At 46.4% G+C, this 20,165-nt stretch overlaps 1 protein-coding gene across 1 annotated transcript in view; it reads left to right on the top strand.

The window, feature by feature from the left end:
- Positions 1 to 1,768: 1,768 nt before the first annotated feature.
- LOC145400804 (voltage-dependent T-type calcium channel subunit alpha-1G-like) overlaps positions 1,769 to 20,165 on the top strand; it is a 470,580-nt gene continuing 452,183 nt past the window's right edge. Inside the window, exons 1-4 of the mRNA XM_080273240.1 lie at positions 1,769 to 1,861; positions 2,391 to 2,524; positions 15,041 to 15,138; positions 16,223 to 16,394. Of these exons, the coding sequence (XP_080129366.1) occupies positions 1,769 to 1,861; positions 2,391 to 2,524; positions 15,041 to 15,138; positions 16,223 to 16,394 (497 nt within the window). The remainder of the gene's footprint in view (positions 1,862 to 2,390; positions 2,525 to 15,040; positions 15,139 to 16,222; positions 16,395 to 20,165) is intronic.

Genomic DNA, 20,165 nt, shown 5'->3' with positions numbered 1-20,165 from the left:
CAGCCCTGAGGGGATATTCTCCCGCATTTGGTCTGATCAGCTAGTCAGGTCAGGTGCGGGTAAGGGGATGGGTCTGTTATGATGTGGCAGGGGTAAACCAGTTCTGCTGTCGGGCCCTGCTGTGGATGTCACTGCTTGCATTGCGCAGTTGACCCTTGTGCGGTGTGATGCGGTGAGGATCTGTCCGTTCTCCCCTTTGGGGCTAAGATGCGAATGAATGTGTTTGAATGGATGAGTAAATGAAGAGTGAGTCGTCCTGTCTCGGCTACCTCCATTTCCTTGGGGGAAGCAGCCTAGGTATATAGATAGATAGATAGATAATTCACAAGAACTGGACTCACATAATTATCTTACCCAACCATTTACGTCAACACGTAGTGTCTCCACATACCATAAGAGCCGAATTTTCTCGACCAAAGACAATCAGTTGATAAAAAAAGGTCAGGTACAAAGCTTTTTTTTTCTTCTTCTTCTTCACACTCGTTGCACTAAAGGCGAAAGCATGAATTTTACTGCTCCTTCATCATTAACTTTTTTTTTTTTTCCAACAAAGAAACTATCCACATCGTAAACACATCCGACTCATTTTATGTCTGATCGATTGCATTTAAACTCCTACATCACACGTCACTTCATCCAACAATTTTACATTTTCCTTTGGAATAAATGCTTTTCCTGTGTTTATAGCACTTTCAGAGTGCTTAGGCGTAACTAAAGTTGGTTTGGAACCACGTGCCCAGAGTTCTGAAAGGAAATAAGGAACAAGGAAATAAGGAAATAAACGCTTCTCATCACAGCAACCATCCACACAACACAGGTGGTATAGGACGTGGGTGCAGTACTGTACTGTCCTGTTCAATGTTTTTGTGAAAAAGCCATGTTTTGGTGAGCGTGGGTGTGCTTTGGGGACAGGGGCAGGCATGTGCTCTGATAATTCGAATTTTCTGATATTATGACTTGGGGTTCCCCCCAATTAATCCGAATTAGAGAAGGTTTATTGTATACAGTATCATTCATTTTCTGTCTGTCCTCCTGTCTTACATTTCTGTCATCCTTCATGTCACTACTAATTACACTTTCCACTTCAGGTGGCTGTACATGAAGTGACATCCCAAATGGTTTCCTGTAAATCAGGAAACTATTTCCAACGCTGGGTAGTAGTCATATAATCAGATAATGGGGTGACATGGGGCCTAACATGGTGCCCCTGTTAACTGTGTGGAGAGACGTAAATGCGGCGTTCAACTAGGAACCAAACCTCCACATTAATTCCCGCGCCTCGCTGTCTCGAGCAGCTGTCAGCCGTAAGGGAACATCGGTTCACCGCACGGGACGGCCACGCAAGGGCGGTCGCTTGCCTGCGGTTAATGGGTGTACGCGATCAGACAGGCTGGGGTAGCACATCAAGACCACCACCACCACCACCACCACCACCACCACCAACAACAACAACAACAACAACAACAACCTCTAAAGGGAGGATTGGATGATTTAGAGACGATTTTGAGGGATAGGATAGAACGATTAAGATTGTGGCCTTTCTTTCGCTTTATATTAATGTACTATTTTATTTCTGTAATATAACCAGTGAACCATTTACCTACTTCAGATGTTACCTCTTCACCATTTTCATACCTCTAATGTTACCTCTTCACCATTTTCCCACCACACCTGTTTCCAGTTCATTTGCCTGCCTCTAATGCTGCCAGTGTCCCATTTTCCTGCCAATTTTCCTTAACTGCTACACACGTGGTTCGAGCGTATCAGCATGTTGGTCATTCTACTCAACTGCGTCACTCTGGGCATGTACCAACCCTGCCTGGACGAGATTTGTGAATCTAACCGATGCAAGATACTTCAGGTGAGTAGTAGTGCTATCGTTCTCTCTCTCTCTCTCTCTCTCTCTCTCTCTCTCTCTCTCTCTCTCTCTCTCTCTCTCTCAAAAAATATCAAGGATATTGTTGTAAGCTATTTTTTTTCAAGTCTTAATGTGGTAAACTTCCCTCCATACTGACCCATATATCTGCCTATACACCCTCTCGCGCATACACAGTCTTTTGTCACACACACACACACACACACACACACACACACACACACACACACACACACACACACACACACACACACAGCTCTCTTCTTCATTTAACATCTTTAGCGTGTTTGTGCTAACCTGACAAAGATCACCCCACTTCTCAGCTCAGTTGATGGCCAAGTGTAGTCAGATTGGAGGGTAAGTTTGAGTAGTAACCAAGGAGACTCAGTCGTACCTGATAACTAAAGCTCATTCACGCAACCAAGTCTTAGCATTCAGGTTACAAAATTTACCCAGTTCCTTCAGGTGAAAAACTGGAAAATTGTGATCCCCTCTTTCTTTTATCCCTTCTTAGATGTTCGACGACGCCATCTTTGCCTTCTTCGCTGTGGAGATGGTGATAAAGATGGTGGCGATGGGGTGGTCGGGCAAAGGAGCGTATATGGCTGACTCGTGGAACAGACTTGACCTATTTATCGTGCTGGCTGGGTGAGTAGTAGTAGCAGTAGTAGTAGTAGCAGTAGTAGTAGTAGTTTTCAGTTTTCTTGACAACTAGTACTGTCTTTGTAATGATGTGAAATAAATGTGTAAAGATGTAGTATCATTATATACAGGGTGACCCAGAAGTTGGCGTATGAACTTCAAGAGGTGACTTCCAGGTGTCATTCTTAGGCAAAAGTGTTCTCCTAATACTGTATATGTCGGAGTTCCAGCAGTTGTGGATTATATTTTTCTTTGGTTAATGGTGGCAATGGGAGTAATTGCCGTTTCCACAGGCTGTTAACTGATCCCGGTATTTTTGTACAGGTTTTGTTGAATTTGTCGATTATTGTTATGGAAATTCTCAGTAAAAACAAGGCAATGAAGAGTTGAGAGGTTGTCAACAGAGGAATTGGATAATTTCTCCCATTATTACCTTTCAGATTTAAATGCCTGTACTCCATAACCGTTGCGACTCAGACATATATCAGTAGAACATTTATGTCTTTCCAGGAATCATTTCCTGAAGTTAAAACTTCACATCATGTATATCTATATATCTATCTATCTATCTATCTATCTATCTATCTATATATATATATATATATATATATATATATATATATATATATATATATATATATATATATATATATTTGTATATATGATAGTCAAAAATATCACCAAGGAAGACATGCCAAGGAGCTTGTAATGCCGCCTGGCATGCCTCCCTAAGACTGTGTGAGACTGCGGTAGTTGGAAGGATGGGAGAGACACAGGATGGTGAGGTGGTAGGAAAGTCTAATGAGGGCAGGTGGTGGTGGGAGGTGTGGTACTGTAACTGGGTACGGACAGAAACGCCTGCAGTCTCTTTGATCCAAACGTACCTCACTGGATCCAACGTTGGGTAGCAGACAGATAGATGCATGGATGGAGGGAGGGATAGATGTATGTATAAACAGTCCGATTGATTGACTGATAGTTGTTTGATGGGTAGATAGATTGGTAATAGATGAGCAGATGTCAATAGATAGATGGATAGATATGCGGGTGGGTAAGTAAGGAGGTAGGTAAGTGCATAGCTTGATAGGTCGATTGATTAACTGATTGACTAATTAGATTATCTGATTGATTGGTAAAGAGACAGAGAGGTTGATAGAAGTGCTTTGCTTGACACAGAAGGACCTCCACACACACACACACACACACACACACACACACACACACACACACACACACACACACACACACACACACACACACACACACGGATACTGCAAACACTCATTGACTAATATGGTGGTAAATTTTTCATGCGTCGAGATTAATCGTGAGTGTCTTTAATAAGGAAAGTTTTTGGCGGAGTCAGCTTTTAATAAATCGGGAAAAATTTTGAGTGATTTTTTTCTTTTTCGTTTTTTTTTTTTTTTTTCCAGGACAGCGATGATTTTTTTTTTTTACTTAAGCGACTTTTTATTTTTCGCTCCAGTAACGTATTTTCCTTTTTAGCTTTCATTTTTCCTTCTGCCAAAGCTGAGCGGAGGTTATGTAGTCACCCTTGTCTCTGTGTCTGTCTGTCTGTGTACACTATATCTCGAAACGTTGGTACCGGATTTTAGTGAAATTTTGGGGATATGTGGGCATTAGGTCAAGGAAGAATTCATTAGATTTTGAGGTTAATCCGGATTCAGATGCAGAAATAAGTAATCAATTTTTTGGTGTTAGCGGAGGTGTGCACTCTCTGATCTTCGTGTAACAGGGCAGACTAAGGCCGTAGAGTTATGTGACAGGTGAGACCGTAAAAGTATTCGTCTGGTAGGAAAGAGGAATTGCTGCAGTAAATAATAAATTGTATTGGCTTTGGCGGAAGTATGCGCTCTCTGTTCTTTCTAGCTTTAGTTTATCTTTTTTTATACAGTATATCCAGACGATTTCATTCAGCTTAGAGATTTTCCGAATTGGAGGGGTTAGACAGCTTCAATAACACGTAAAGTCCAGGGCGCTTTCCTGACCTGCGTATTATCTCCTGGTGTACTCTTTTCACACTATCTTGGCTCAAAATTTCCATCTCTTCACCAAACTACATTCACAGTACACACTACACTTCCTATTCAAAATTTACCTAAAATGGCGTCGTTATATCAAGCCTCGGAGTCCCCAGGGGGGGGGACCATAAATGCCCCCACCATCTGTCCCTCTCCCGATGACGACTCAAGGTGCCTGGAACCACTGTCTGACTCTCTTCTTCTTCATTTCTGCAACATTCGCGGCCTTTCCTCTAACTTTCGCTCTGTTGAGCACCACCTCTCCTCCTCTAAACCTCACCTTCTTTTTCTAACGGAGACTCAGCTGTCTGAGGCAACTGACAGCAAACCCTTTTCTGTATCCTCCTACTTTCTCTATACTCATTTCAAAGCCAAAGGTGGCTGTTGTGTATATATACGCAACGACTTATCTTGCTCTCGTGTTCCTGAACTTGATTCTTCTGAATTCTCCACACTCTGGCTTCGGCTTTCCTGTCATTCTCTGACTAAATATATCTGTGCTGTTTACTTATCCCCTAATTCTACTGACTATCAAAAATTCTTCAACTATCTTACTTCTACGATGGAACACATTCTCTCCATTTCTCTCCTTTCTCTGAAATCTCCATTCTTGGAGATTTCAATGTTCACCACCACCTTTGGCTCTCCTCTCCTTTCACGGATCCACCTGGTGAACAAGCCTACATCTTTTCTATCCTTAATGACCTAGAGCAGCTTGTACAGCACCCTACCCGTATCCCTGACCGCCTTGGAGAGAGCTCCAACATACTTGACCTCTTCCTCACAACTAATCCTTCTGCTTACTCTGTTAATCTTTTCTCTCCGTTGGGCTCCTCCGATCACAACCTTATTACCTTAACCTGTCCTATCACTCCAGTACGGCCTGTGGACCCTCCAGGGAAACGTCGTCTGTGGCATTTTGGAGCCGCAGACTGGGAGGCCTCAGGCAGTACTTCTTTGATTTTCCCTGGAATGATTATTGCTTCCATGGCCGTGAGCCATCTGAGTGTGCCTTGCGCATTACGGAGGTTATTCTCTCGGGCATGGAAGCATACATTCCTTTCTCATATCCTTTGACTAACGCAAGAAAGCCTTGGTTTAATCACGCTTGTTCTAATGCTGTCCGCAACAAGGAGAGGGCCTACAAAAGGTACCGGAGCCAACCCACCCCTGAATCACATCATCTTTACGTTTCTGCCCGGAATCGTGCTAAGTCTGTTCTTCGCTCTACTAAAAATAATTTCATCCATACTAAATGCTCTCAACTCTCCAACTCGAATTCTTCCCGCTCCTTCTGGCATCTTGCCAAAAATCTTTCTAACAACTTTACCTCATCATCCTTCCCTCCTCTTTTCTACTCTGATGGTTCTGTAGCTATTTCTTCTACTGATAAAGCAGATCTCTTCGCACAGACTTTCTCCTCCAATTCTACCTTAGACGATTCCGGTGCTGTTCCTCCATCACTTCCCCCTCTGACTTCCTCATGGCTGACATTAAAATTTCTTCAGTTGATGTATTTTCTGCCATCACTGGCCTCAGTACTAACAAGGCATATGGGCCTGATGGGGTCCCTCCTGTTGTTCTCAAGAACTGTGCTTCTGTGCTTACACCCTGCCTAGGCAAACTCTTTCGTCTTTGTCTGTCAACTTGTACCTTTCCTTCTTGCTGGAAGTTTGCTCTCATTCAGCCAGTCCCAAAGAAGGGTGACCACTCCCAACCCTCCAACTATCGTCCAATTGCTTTAACGTCCTGTATTTCAAAAGTTTTCGAGTCAATTCTTAATAGAAAAATTTTAAGGCATCTTTCCTATCACAACCTTCTTTCCGATCGTCAGTATGGGTTCCGTCGGGGGACGCTCCACTGGCGATCTTCTCTCCTACCTTTCAGACTCCTGGTCATCCTCCTTTCGGGACTTTGGCGAAAGCTTTGCCAATGCACTTGACATCTCAAAGGCTTTAGATCGAGTCTGGCATAAATCTTTAATTTCCAAACTGCCCTCCTACGGTTTCTATCCTTCTATCTGTGCCTTCATCGCTAGCTTCCTCTTTCTGGTCGTCTCTATAGCCGCTGTTGTAGACGGCCATCGTTCTTCTCCTAGATCTATCAACAGTGGTGTTCCTCAGGGCTCTGTCCTATCACCAACTCTCTTCCTTTTATTCATCAATGATCTTCTAAGCTGTACATCTAACCATATCCACTCATACGCTGATGACTCCACCCTTCACCTTTCCATTCGGTTCCCGAAACGCCCATCTCAACAGTTACTTCAACAAACAAGGGATGAGGCTATGGGACACCTAATGTCTGACTTGGCTCGTATCTCTGACTGGGGTAAAATATATTATGGTTGTTTTTAATGCATCTAAGACTCAGTTCTTACACCTATCAACCCGACAAAATCTTCCACAGGTATACCCACTAATGTTTAATAATATTCAGCTTAATCCTGCATCATCCTTGAACATGCTTGGGGTTTCATTTACTCGGGACTTATCTTGGAAGATCATATTACATCTCTCGTAAAATCTGCTTCCAAGAGATTGGGTGTGCTAAGCCGACTCCGCTCTTTCTTTACCCCTGCGCAATTGTTGACTCTATACAGGGATTTTATCCGCCCCTGTGTGGAGTACAACTCTCATGTGTGGGGTGGCTCCCCACATACAGCTCTTCTCAATAGGGTGGAGTCAAAGGCTTTTCGTCTCATTAACTCTCCTCCTCTTACTGACTCCCTTCAACCTCTGTCTCTTCGCCGCACTGTTGCATCTTTATCTCTTTTCTATCGCTACTTTAATGGTCACTGCTCCTCTGAACTGTCTGCTTGCATTCCTCCACCTCTACGACGGGCGCGTAGCACCCGTCTGGCAGCAAACTCTCATCCTTTTTCTGTCCAACTCTCTAATGCAAGAGTTAACCGTTACTCCCAGTCTTTCATTTATGCAACAGGTCAGCTCTGGAACTGTCTCCCTCTGTCTGTATTTCCTGCTGCCTATGATCTCCAGTCTTTCAAACGCAGTGTGTCCAGGCATCTCAAAATGATCGGATCTTGAATTTGGCTCTATATTGTATTTTGTTTTTCTCTTGGAGGGAACTGTTACTGCGGGCTCATGGCCTTTGGTTCCTTCTTCCTCGCATAAAAAAAAAAAAGAAAAAAAAAAAGAATGCTGAATTATAAGATTAGCACTATTATGTGATGCTTGTCATGAAGAAAACGCTGTGGAAAGAATGTAGATCCACAGCATTGTCTTTTTCTGCCACTGGACTATGGGAAAAAGACTGCAAAAGGAAAATAGAAAATCTGGGCCAAGTTAAGGTGAATGGAGTATAGTAACTAGAATGAATTATATGTGACCTACTCGGGATGAAATGCTTAATGAATATAGTTTTACCCTATTCAGTTTTTTTTTAGGTAATTTGTATGCTGTTTTCCCCGCTTTCAGACGATTTTATTCAGCTGACAGAGAAATAAGGTTGTGAACGGGTTATTAGGGACGCCTCTTGATTCGAACGGGTTATTGGGGACCGCCTCTTGATTCGAACGGGTTATTGGAGACCGCCTCTTGATTCGAACGGGTTATTCGAGACCGCCTCTTGATTCGAACGGGTTATTCGAGACCGCCTCTTGATTCGAACGGGTTATTGGAGACCGCCTCTTGATTCGAACGGGTTATTCGAGACCGCCTCTTGATTCGAACGGGTTATTGGGGACCGCCTCTTGATTCGAACGGGTTACTGGAGACCGCCTCTTGATTCGACACTACAGAGAGTTATCCAAAAAGAAAAACATGGTTCTAAGGTGGTGGGAATATACCAACATAAGGCAATAGTTATGAATATGAATTTTATGGTATGGAAAAGCGACCTGGACAACTATGTAGGGCTTTATGCGTAGGTTAAAATTCTATAGGCCTAGTAGGGAAGAGTGACCTAGATAACTATGCTGTAGAAGGCGGTTTTTATAGAGTAGAATTCTGTACTGTGGAAATTAATTGATTTAGCTATGTAAGGCTAAAAAAATTACTGTATTATCGAAGTGAAGGCTGATGCATAGTGACACATTAATAAAATAATTGAAAAGGAAACGCAGGAAAAGACTTAATTTCTTTATTTCTTTGACGATTGACTTAGTGTAATCAGTAATGCCCAAAATAAAAACGATCTTAACACCCGTATTCCGGTGATTTGTTTTCTTTTTTTCTCTTTCCTCCCCTCTCCTACTGTTCTTTCCTCCTCTCCTCCCCTCCCCTCCCCTCCCCTAATATTCTTTCCTCCCATCCCTTTCCCTTCAGATCCTCTCATCTTCTCCCCCTCCCTCTCTTTCTTCTCTTCCTTTCCAGTCCTACCTCCCTCCTCTCTCTCATCCCTCTCTCCTGCCCTTCATTTCCCTTACTCTTTCCTCTCCTCTCCCTGCTTCCTCTCCCTTCTCCCTCCGTTTCTACCCCCCCTCCGCCTCTCCATCAGGCCATTCCCTCCCTTTTTTCTCCCCTCTCCTCATTTTTTCTCCCCCCCCCCTCTCCATCTTCCTATCCTTCCACCTAATTTCTCTCTCTCTCCCTCTCTCTCTCTCTCTCTCTCTCTCTTGTTCTCCCCCTCCCCACTCTTCTCCTTCCCTTCCCCTATTCTTTCCTCCCAATTCCCCTCTTCATTCCTCTCTTCCCCTGTCCTCTTCTCCCCTTTCCCTCTCCTCCTTCTCCTCCTCCTCCTCCTTCTCCTCTTCTTCTTCTTCTTCTTCTTCCTCCTCCTCCTCCTCCTCCTCCTCCTCCTCCTCCTCTTCTTCTTCTTCTTCTTCTTCTTCTTCTTCCTCCTCCTCCTCCTCCTCCTCCTCCTTCCTTCCCCATCTTCTCCCTTTTCTAAATTTCTTTCTCCTCACCTTCCCCTTCCTCTCTTTTCCGTCCCCCTCCTTCCCCTTCTTCCTCTTTCCCCTCTTCTTTCTTCCCTCTTCCCCTCCTTCCTCTTCCCCTCTTCTCTCCTCCCCCTTCTCTCCTGCTCACCTCTCCTCCCCCTTCTCTCCCCCTCTAAAAATCTCCACCTTACTTCTTCCCCCACATTTACCCTCCCTCCTTTCCTCCCTCCACTTCCACCCATAATCCCTCCCCTCCCCTCCCCTCCCCACACCACCTGTTGCTGTAGCGCTGGTAATGAGAGGTGGGGAGGGAGAAGGGAGTGAGGGGAGGGGAGGGGAGACAGTGAGGGGCATGGAGAGAGAGAGAGAGAGAGAGAGAGAGAGAGAGAGAGAGAGAGAGTGAGAGAGGGGGGAGGGGGAGGTAAGGAGGAGTTGGCTAGTTTACAGTCACTTGCATCACCCTGACCCCCCATCCCCCCCACCTATCCACCCACCCACCCCCTCATCCCACCCACTCCTTGGCTTTGTTGTACTCTCTCTCTCTCTCACACACACACACACACACACACACACACACACACACACACACACACACACACACACACCTCTTTTCGTCTCCCCTACCCCCCTCATCTCCTTACCCCCCTTATCCTTCACCCTCACCCCCTCACCCCCTCACCCCTCTTGCCTTCTCAAGCTCCCCCCCACCCCTCCACCCCTTTCACCCTTCTCCCCCATTCCATTCCATCACCACTCACCCCCCACCACCCCCTCCCCCTCCTCCTCACCGGTCCTGTCATCTCCTCATCTCCCCTCCTTCTAACTCCCCCACTCCTCACCCCTCTCTCCCCCACTCCTTCTCTCCCCCACAACACCCCTACCCACTGCACTCACCCCTACTCTCACATCCCACACAACCACCTTCACCCCCCTCCCTACCTTTGTTCCTCTACTGCTTCCCCTTCCTCTTCCTCTACCTCTTCTTCCTCCTCCTCCTCCTCTCTTCCTCTTCCTCTTGATATTCCACTTCCTCTTCCTCGTATTCCTATCCTCTTCCTTCGTCTCCTCCTCACTATCACAACTCCTTTCCTCACCCATCACATTCCTCACCCCAGCCCTTCACCCCTGCTCTCCCCACACCCCCATCCATCCCTCCCCTCACCCTCACCCGTCCCTCCCCTCACCCCCACCCACCCCTCCCCTCACCCTCATCCACTTCACCCCTTACCCACCCCTATCACCCTTACCCCCAATATCTCACCTCCATCCTATCATCACCCCATCGCCCTCATCATTCCTTCCTCTCATTTTCACCCCCACCCCCACACCCTTACCCCCACCCTCACCCCCACACCCTCACCCACACCCTCACCCCACCTTCACCCCCTCCCCACCTCACCTTCACCCCCACCCTCACCCCCTCCCCACCCCACCCTCACCCTCTCCCCACCCCACCCTCACCCTCACCTCCACCCGTCGATAAAAAGTTGAAGCAGATGGACTCTTTAGCCCCCTGGGTCTGCCCCCCCTCTCTCTCTCACTCTCTCTCTCTCTCTCTCTCTCTCTCTCTCTCTCCTTGATCATTTGTCTTGTTCCGTATTTTTTCTCTCTGCCTCACCCGCACGCCTGCCTCACACACACACACCTGCCTCACCCACACACACCTGCCTCACCCACACACACCTGCCTCACCCACACACACCTGCCTCACCCACACACACCTGCCTCACCCACACACACCTGCCTCACCCACACACATACCTGCCTAACCCACACACACCTGCCTAACCCACACACACCTGCCTCACCCACACACACCTGCCTCACCCACACACACCTGCCTCACACACACACACCTGCCTCACACACACACACCTGCCTAACCCACACACACCTGCCTCACCCACACACACCTGCCTCACACACACACACCTGCCTCACCCACACACACCTGCCTAACCCACACACACCTGCCTCACCCACACACACCTGCCTCACACACACACACCTGCCTCACCCACACACGCCTGCCTGACCCACACACACCTGCCTCACCCACACACACCTGCCTCACCCACACACATACCTGCCTAACCCACACACACCTGCCTAACCCACACACACCTGCCTCACCCACACACGCCTGCCTCACCCACACACACCTGCCTCACCCACACACACCTGCCTCACCCACACACACCTGCCTCACCCACGTTATCTTCATCTCATTATCTTTCCCCTCACCATTTCTTCCCTTTCCCCTCCTTCACCATCCCATCACCTTCCTCGCACACCCTCCCCACCTCCCCTCCATTTTCCCCTCCCCCCCCATTTTCTTCTCCAGTGTCTTCGTACCTCTCTCCTTCTACGCCCCCTCCCCCCTTACCTCCTCTGGCTTCCCTTCACACCATCCTTCCTTCCTCTCCTCCCCAGCACCTTCCCTCCTTCCCCCTCTCTCCGTCTCCCCCTCCTTCCACCGCCACCAGTTGCTATCGATCCCAACGCCTCCCCACCCCCACCCCTCCTCCCCCCTCCCTCCCTCACCTCTCCTCCCCCTCCCCTCCCCCTTCGCTGATCGGCCACCTGTTAACCTCTTCACCTCTTATTAACCTGCTTCCCCCACCACATTTCACCCCACTTGCTAACCCCACCCTTCCTAGCCCCACCTCACCCCACTCTTTTCCTTCATCTCACCCCACCCTTGCAAACCCCACCCTTCCTAACCCCACCTCACCCCACGCTTTTCCTTCGCCCCACCCCACCCTTGCAAACCCCACCCCATCCCACCCCACTCAAACTAACCCCATCCACCCTTGCTAGCCCCACCTTTCCTTTAACCCCCCCCACCCTTCCTCACCCTGCGTTTCCCTACCGCACCCGACCTTCCCCTTTGATACCCCACATCCTACCGTACCCCTCCCACCCATCCTAACCCCATCACCCCACCCTGACTAACCCACCCATCCTCGCTAACCCCACCTTACCGTACCTCACCCTAATCTTACACATCCCACCTTTTTTAACTCCACCCTTCCTGACCCCACCCCACCCAAGCAAACCCCATTCACCCTTGCTAACCCCACCCTACCGTACCCCTTCCTAACCCCAACCCACCCCTCCCAAGCAAGCCCCTTTCACCCTTACTCAGCTCACCCTACCGTACCCCTTCCTAACCCCAACCCACCCCACCCAAGCAAACCCCTGTCACCCTTACTCAGCTCACCCTACCATACCCCTTCCTAACCCCAACCCACCCCACCCAAGCAAACCCCTGTCACCCTTACTCAGCTCACCCTACCGTACCCCTTCCTAACCCCACCCCACCCCACCCAAGCAAACCCCTGTCACCCTTACTCAGCTCACCCTACCATACCCCTTCCTAACCCCAACCCACCCCACCCAAGCAAACCCCTGTCACCCTTGCTAACCCCACCCTACCGTACCCCTTCCTAACCCCACTTAACCCACCCCTCCTAACCCTAGCCAGCCCAAGACAATTACCCTTTTCAGACTCATATAATTAGAGTTCATTAGCCTCTTAATTACCAAATGTCTTTCTCTAGATGAATAAAATCGTCTGAAAATCCAAAATAAATCCCAGCGGCTTCAGGGGGTTAATTTGAATAGAGGGTTGTCCATATATTGCGCTCTCCATTCACTCCGACCGGGTATTTTTCGTGTGTTGCGGGTACGGCTCAGTCAGCGGTACGAGTGGCTACCCTGCATCATTTATTCACTTTTTACGCCCACTCTCACGCCCACGCCCACACCAGCAGACAGGGCCGTCGCCAGAAGACACAAGGTTCCTCATTACTGACCATCCTTTCTTTTCAATCCTGCCGCCTCGATCCTTTCAGTCCGGATACGTCTTTTATTTTTTTTAGTTCATTCCTGCTACTTCCAGACGATTTTCTTCAGCTTCGGATGGATTTGCAACACACACACACACACACACACACACACACACACACACACACACACACATAACCACACTAGATAAACATAAAAAAACACCTACACATTCCCGGTAACACACACACACACACACACACACACACACACACACACACAATAGGACATGGGGGTGAAATGGTTGTCCTCTTGAATGGGGTGACATGCCATCTTCCCCCGCATGCTTACCCCAGCCAATTACATTTACCAAAGTGGAGAGTGAGAGACTGACGAGGAGAGTGTATGTGAGTGAGGTGGAGGGGGAGAGAGGGAGGGGGAGGCCAAGGATGAGATGAGGGCTGGAGTGGAGAGGTATATGAGAGAGGAGGGGGGTGTGAGCTGGGAGCAGGGCGGTGAAATGGCGGGGAACAGGGCGACGCGGAGGCGATTTGTTTGTGGCCACCCCGTATGGGATTAACGGGTCTGGCAATAGATAGATAGACAGAGAGAAACCTTTTGTAATTAGGCGATTAGTGAAAGGATATTTGGTAAGTCTCCCCCTTAAGATATCCGTGTAAATACTGAAAACAGAATAGAAATTGGGGAACGAAATAGAAATAGGGAATAATATAGAAATTGGGAATAAAATAGAAATAGGGGAACGAAATAGATTTTGGGAAACGAAATAGAAATTGGGAATAAAACAGAAATTGGGAATAAAATAGAAATTGGGAATAAAATAGAAATTGGGAATAAAATAGAAATTGGGAATAATATAGAAATTGGGAATAAAATAGAAATTGGGAATAATATAGAAATTGGGAATAATATAGAAATTGGGAATAATATAGAAATTGGGAATAATATAGAAATTGGGAATGAAATAGAAATTGGGGAACGAAATAGAAATAGGGAAACGAAATAGAAATTGGGAATAAAACAGAAATTGGGAATAAAACAGAAATTGCAGAATAAAACAAATTGCAGGGTAAAATAGAAACTTAAGAGGAAAATACAAACAGCGTGGTCTGGCTGAAGGTGTTAAAAATTCTGTAATATGACAAGGATAGCAAAATCTCCCCCGCGCCTCCTCCATAATTCATCTTTGCATCTTCATATTCCTTGACTCGTTCTTTATGCAGATTATTTAAATACCGGTGCGGTGGATAGGGGTGCTAATCGCCCTCTCACTCAGTGCAGGACAACTTTAAGGCGATTCTACAAATGGTTTCTTGCAATCCAGAAGACTGTTATATACGTTGGGTGGTAACCATATAACCAGAAGACGGCAGGTGGCTGGCTGGGTTAGGGCGCTTCGGCCGGATGGACCCCATGAAGGTTTCCATCTTGAGGGGAGGTTGGGGTTTATTGCGCTCATAATGCCACTCAGGGGCGATTGAGACTGGTTATCCTTGTCATAAATGTTGGGACTGAGCAACTTGGCCCCGGGTTACTACGTTCCTGATGGGGCAAAAAAAAAAAAGAACTGGGTGACAGATGGATGGATTTTGTTGTGAAGAGAGTTTCAGTAATTTTTATGGTTTATATATGAATGTCCGCCTTCCACAGCCTAGGGTTTCATACCAAATTTACGAGTAGACAGACATATACAGTAGGTAGATAGATAGACAGACAGGTAGATAGATAGATAGATAGATAGATAAAGTGAACAAAACTCCAAACAGAGATATTATACAAACATAGAAGTGATCCTGTTGTTTTGATTTCCTTTTCTGTGTTTCTTTACAGCGCCCTGGAGTACTTACTTGCAATGGAGAACATGAATTTGTCTGCCATCCGTACCATCAGGGTGTTACGGCCACTCAGAGCCATCAACAGGATCCCTAGTGAGTGGTTTTCTGTTCTACACCCTCCCCAAACACCTCGCTCCCACCTTACCTCCACCTACTCCTCATTAGTCTGACCTCCCCCACCCCACTGCTGTCTACCCTCCACACCCCACCAACCGCCATACCTCCCCACCCCACAGCCTCCCTCACCTCCCCGCCCCATTAACCCCCTTCACCTCCCCACCCCACAGCCTCCCTCACCTCCCCACGCCACTAACCCCCTTCACCCCCTCATCCCACAGCCTCCCTCACCTCCCCACCCCACTTCACATCCTCACCCCACTGCCCCTTTAGCCTCCCTTCCCCACAATCCCCTTCACCTCCCCCCTCACTGCTCCCTTAGTCTCCCCTCCCCACTAACCCCCTTCACCTCCCCACCCCATTAACCCCCTTCATATCTCCACCCCACAACCCTCAACACCTCCCCATTTCTCGAGACGGTCAACCTCTTGGACTAAGCTGGACCTACGTGACTGGCTTCCTTGACTTCTGAGGTGACGACTCGACTTTGAATTTGCCCGCTGGCTGACCCTTTCTTTAGTAGTTTATTCCGACCTTACTTAATGTAGCATGGCGAGAAATATCCAGACCTGACCTACCTATCCTTAGCGTAAATGGTAAAGTCCCTGATGTTTTTATTCTTTAGGATTTAGTCCTTGAAAAATAAAATGTAGATCCACACCTAACTTAACGTGACTAAACCACTCCTGACATTACGTAGTCTATTCGAAGTTAACTTATAGTAATCTAACCCATTTTCACCTAACCAAACCTCACCTAACTCAACACAGGCCATTCAGACCTAGCCCAAACTAATCCATACTAACTCACACCTAACCTAACATAACCTGATCTATTTTTTTCAAGGTGGGACTATCTAGATGAAGCTACTGCTGGACTCCCTACGGATGGAACGTGATGCTGTTGTGCCTCTTCTAACCTGGACTAATCTCATGTAAACTAACCAAACCAAACCTAACGTAGCCTTACTCATCACAGGCCATTTCTAACCTAGCCTAAACCATTCGCACCTAACCTAACCTTCCCCCATTCAGCTTTAACCTATCCCTCTGTTTTTTAGGCATGAGGATCCTGGTGATGCTGCTGTTGGACACTCTACCGATGCTGGGTAATGTACTGCTGCTGTGCTTCTTCGTCTTCTTCATCTTCGGCATTGTTGGGGTGCAGCTGTGGGCCGGGATGCTGAGGCAGAGGTGTTTCCTGGACCCTACTAACATCTCCGTCGTTCCTGAGTAAGTCTTCGTTGGCTTTGGGAAAGGCTGTGGATTCTGTTTGTTTGCTGTGTGCTGTGTCTCCCGTCTGTGTGGTGTCTTCTTTATCTATGTGATGTCTTTTTTCCGTGTGTTGTGTCTTGTGTCTGTGTAATGTCTTCTCCTTTTTCTGCGTGATGTCTTTTATGTGTGTTATCTTCTTTATCAGTGTGTTATCTTTTATCTTCGTGCTGTTTCTTATGTGTGTGAAGTATGATCCCTCTGTTCTGCTCTCAGGTCTTCTCTCATATCTGTGTGCTGTCCTCTGTGTGCTGTATTTTACCTGTGTGTCGTCTGCTGTTTGTTTAATGTGTTTCTGTCTTCTATTTTCTGTTCTGCCTCATCTTGGACCCCGCTGATATTTCCGTCGTGCTAGAATAGGTATTTATTGAGGCCTGAAGTTTTTGGATGTGTGTGTGTGTGTGTGTGTGTGTGTGTGTGTGTGTGTGTGTGTGTGTGTGTGTGTGTGTGTGTGTGTGTGTGTGTGTGAGTGAGCCTCTTCTATTTGTTTGCTGTCTGGATGCTGTCTTTTGTGTGTTGTGTGTGAATGTGTTTGTCTTGTTAGTTTTTCCTTGTTTTGATTGTCTGTGCCCTTCCTGTGTGCTGTCTGTTTTGTCTGTTTTAGCGTTTTCTTGTGTATGTGTGCTGTCCTTCTCCCTCTGTCTTTATGTTATCTACTGTCTGTTCTGCTTTCTGTGGAGCTGTGGGCGGGGATACTCAGAGATGCTCCTTGAACCACAGTAATATTTGCTTCCTTTCAGAGTACGTTTTCAGTGAGGCTTGGCGATCTGTGATTTACGATTCAGTTTGTTTTGTGTTCTGTGTGTTTTTTTGTCCGTGTGCTGTTTTTTTATGTGCCTTGTGTGTCGTGTTCTGCCTTCCCTCTCTGTCCTGTTTTCTGTCTCTGTCTTTTGCGCTTCCTGTTTGCGTGCTTTCCGTTCCATCTGTCTAATCAGTGTAGGGTTTCACTGGGGTTTGGAGGTCTGTCTCGTGATGGATCCTGTTTACCTGTGAATTATGTATGTCTTCTGTGTATAGTATATTCTTTCTGTGTCTTCTGTGTGCCGTGTGACTTCTGTGTACTGTGTGGTTTGTGCTGTCTGTCTGTTCTGCATTCTGCTTGTGTGCTGTTTATTCTCTATATGTCTTGGTTTGTTTTTTCTTCCTGCTGTGCCTTCTTTCCTCAGTTTTTGTGTAATTTGTTTTGTCTGTTTTGTACCTTCTGTTTATGTGCTGTCTGTTGCCCGTCTGTTCCATATGCTGTCTGTTTTCTCTGCTGTCTTTCATCTGCTTTACCTTCTCCCTGTTCTTTGTCTTCTCTGGTTTCTGTGTGCTGTCTGCCCTGTCTGCTCTGTGTTTTTCTGTTCTGTCTGCTTTCTGTTTAGTATGTTTTGTTCTCTGTTTGTATGCTATCCCTACTCTCTGCTGACCATCCTGTTTTGTCTTTTCTGCTTGCTGTCTGAGCCTTATTTTGTCCGGATTTTGTTCGTTTTGTCCTATATCCTTGTCCTGTTCTGTGTGCATTTGTCAGTAAACACTCTCCTGTCTACTGCATCGGTCCTGTCTAATCTCTGGGTCCTGTTTATTTCTGTTTGACGTCTGTTTGTACGATGATGTCTCCCGTTTCCCGTCTAGACCTTGTGCTTTCTCCGTTCCTCTCCTTCTGTCGCCAGTGCACCGTCCTCGTCTTGTTTATTTGCTCTGACTTCCTTTCTTCATTGTGGTTTGTGGATTTGTTTTGTTTTTGGCTGTACCGTCTTCTGTGTTTCTGTCCCGGTCTGTTTTGTCTGTGTTCTGTCTGTCCGTATGATCTTTTGTCTGTCCTCTTTCTTCTTTTGTCTGTCTTCTCTTCGTATTCTCTTTTGTCTGTCTATTCTGTCTGTCTGTGATCGATTCTGGCTGTTTTCCTTTCGTCCGATTTGTCTGCTTTTGTTTGTGTTCTGTTTTGTTTGACCTTTTCTGGCTGTGTTTTTGTGTGTGTTTTCTTTTGCTGTGTGTTCTCTCGTTTCTTCCTGTATTCCGTCTGTTTTGTCAGCGTTGTTTATGTCTCTATTTTGTTTGTGTTTTTGTAGTCTTCTGTCTATATTAATTTTTCTGTCATTTTTGTACCCTGTCTTTTCTACCTGGCTGTATTCAATGTCTGTATTTTGTCTGTTTTGTGGGTCTGCGTTCTTTTTCGTCCGTTCTGTCTGTTTCAATCCTCCGCTTCTGTTTATATTATTTTGTCTGCTTTGCCCTATCCGTTCTGCCTGTATCTCTTCTGTTCTGCTCTGTCTATCTTCCGTTTTGTCTCCTTCATCTGTTTTTTTTTTTTTTTCTGTTCGTTCTATCGTGTTTTATCTGTTCTGTTGGTATGTGCTGTCTTCTGTCTGTTCTCTTCGTGTTCTGTTCTGTCTGTGTAGTATGCTTGTGGATTTCTTCTCTCTCTCTCTCTCTCTCTCTCTCTCTCTCTCTCTCTCTCTCTCTTCCTCTGTTTTTCCTTCTTTTTTCCCTCTTCCTGTTTCGTCCGTTTTCTTTCTATTTGTTTAATCGTATTCCTCTTCAGTTTCATTTATTTCCTCATTTTCCTTCCCATTTTCATGTCAACGTCCTCTATACACATACAGACTTATTCGCTACGTATTAATGTGTGTGTGTGTGTGTGTGCGTATTTCTCTGTGTGTGTTTATGTCTGTGTGCGTCTTCCCCATGTCTTCCTGTCCGTGTGCGTGCGTGTATGTACAGGTTCGCAGGTTATGTTTCCCGCCATATTTCCGTGACGGGGATACTGTTTTATGGATGCTGTTAAATTTTAGTGTCAGCTTCTCTGCTGTCTTTTGCCTTTTTCACATTCCACCTTGTTCTTTTTCAGCGATTTCCTCCTTTCCTCCTCCTCCTCCTCCTCCTCCTCTTCCTCCTCCTCCTCCTCCTCCTCCTCCTCCCTTTCACGTCTTTCTTCATCATCTTTTTCTGTCACAAGTTTTCCCCTCTGTAATCTAGTTTCCGCAAGCCTTTCCTGTCACAAGCTTTCATATTTTTGTATAGATTATGATGCTTTTGGCTTTTGTTTTTATATGTCGTCGATCAGTGACTTTGTAGACCCTCCCGCCAAAAATTGTTCGGTTTTGAATTCGAATGATGCTGAGAGGGAAGCCTTCACGTGGTGGCACTGATATAACCATGCGGATCCACTGCCTGGGTAAACAAATGTCCCTCATCTCCCTCCCTATCCCACGAAAGGAAGATGGTGGACCGCAGGAAAGGGGTAACATCAGTCTGCAGTCCACTGAGTTCACGTTTCGGATAGACCTGGGACTACAACAACTTCAATTTGAACGCTTCTAGTTAAAAAAAAGATCATCTGGGTCGTTTTCTAGTGGGTTTAGGAGGCTCCCTGTACTTCTTCCTTAACCCCTTTAATCCAGTGACTTATTTATTCATTTATTTATTTATTGAGATGGTTCATATATAACGCTCCTCTTCCACGCCCCCTTTTTGTGTGTGTGTTGCAGGGACGGCTCAGTCGGCGTTATCAGTGTCTATCCTGCATCATTTATTCATTTCCTACCCCCAGTGCCACACCCAAGCCCAGACCAGCAAACAGAGCCGTCCCTGCAACACAAACCCAGCAAACAAAACTAATGAGGTCCTAATGGAGAGCAACTTACGGTCCATCTTGTATTTATGTACTTATTTATTACTTATTATTTACATCATTAATTTATTTTTACTTATTACAATATTTGCTTATTTCATTGCTACTGTCGGATGGTT

This window comes from Coenobita brevimanus, chromosome 53, assembly GCF_032717465.1.
Source record: "Coenobita brevimanus isolate Jiangsu-jjx chromosome 53, ASM3271746v2, whole genome shotgun sequence".
Taxonomy (NCBI): Eukaryota; Metazoa; Arthropoda; class Malacostraca; order Decapoda; family Coenobitidae; genus Coenobita; species Coenobita brevimanus.
This window is presented reverse-complemented; position numbering and strand designations above follow the sequence as displayed.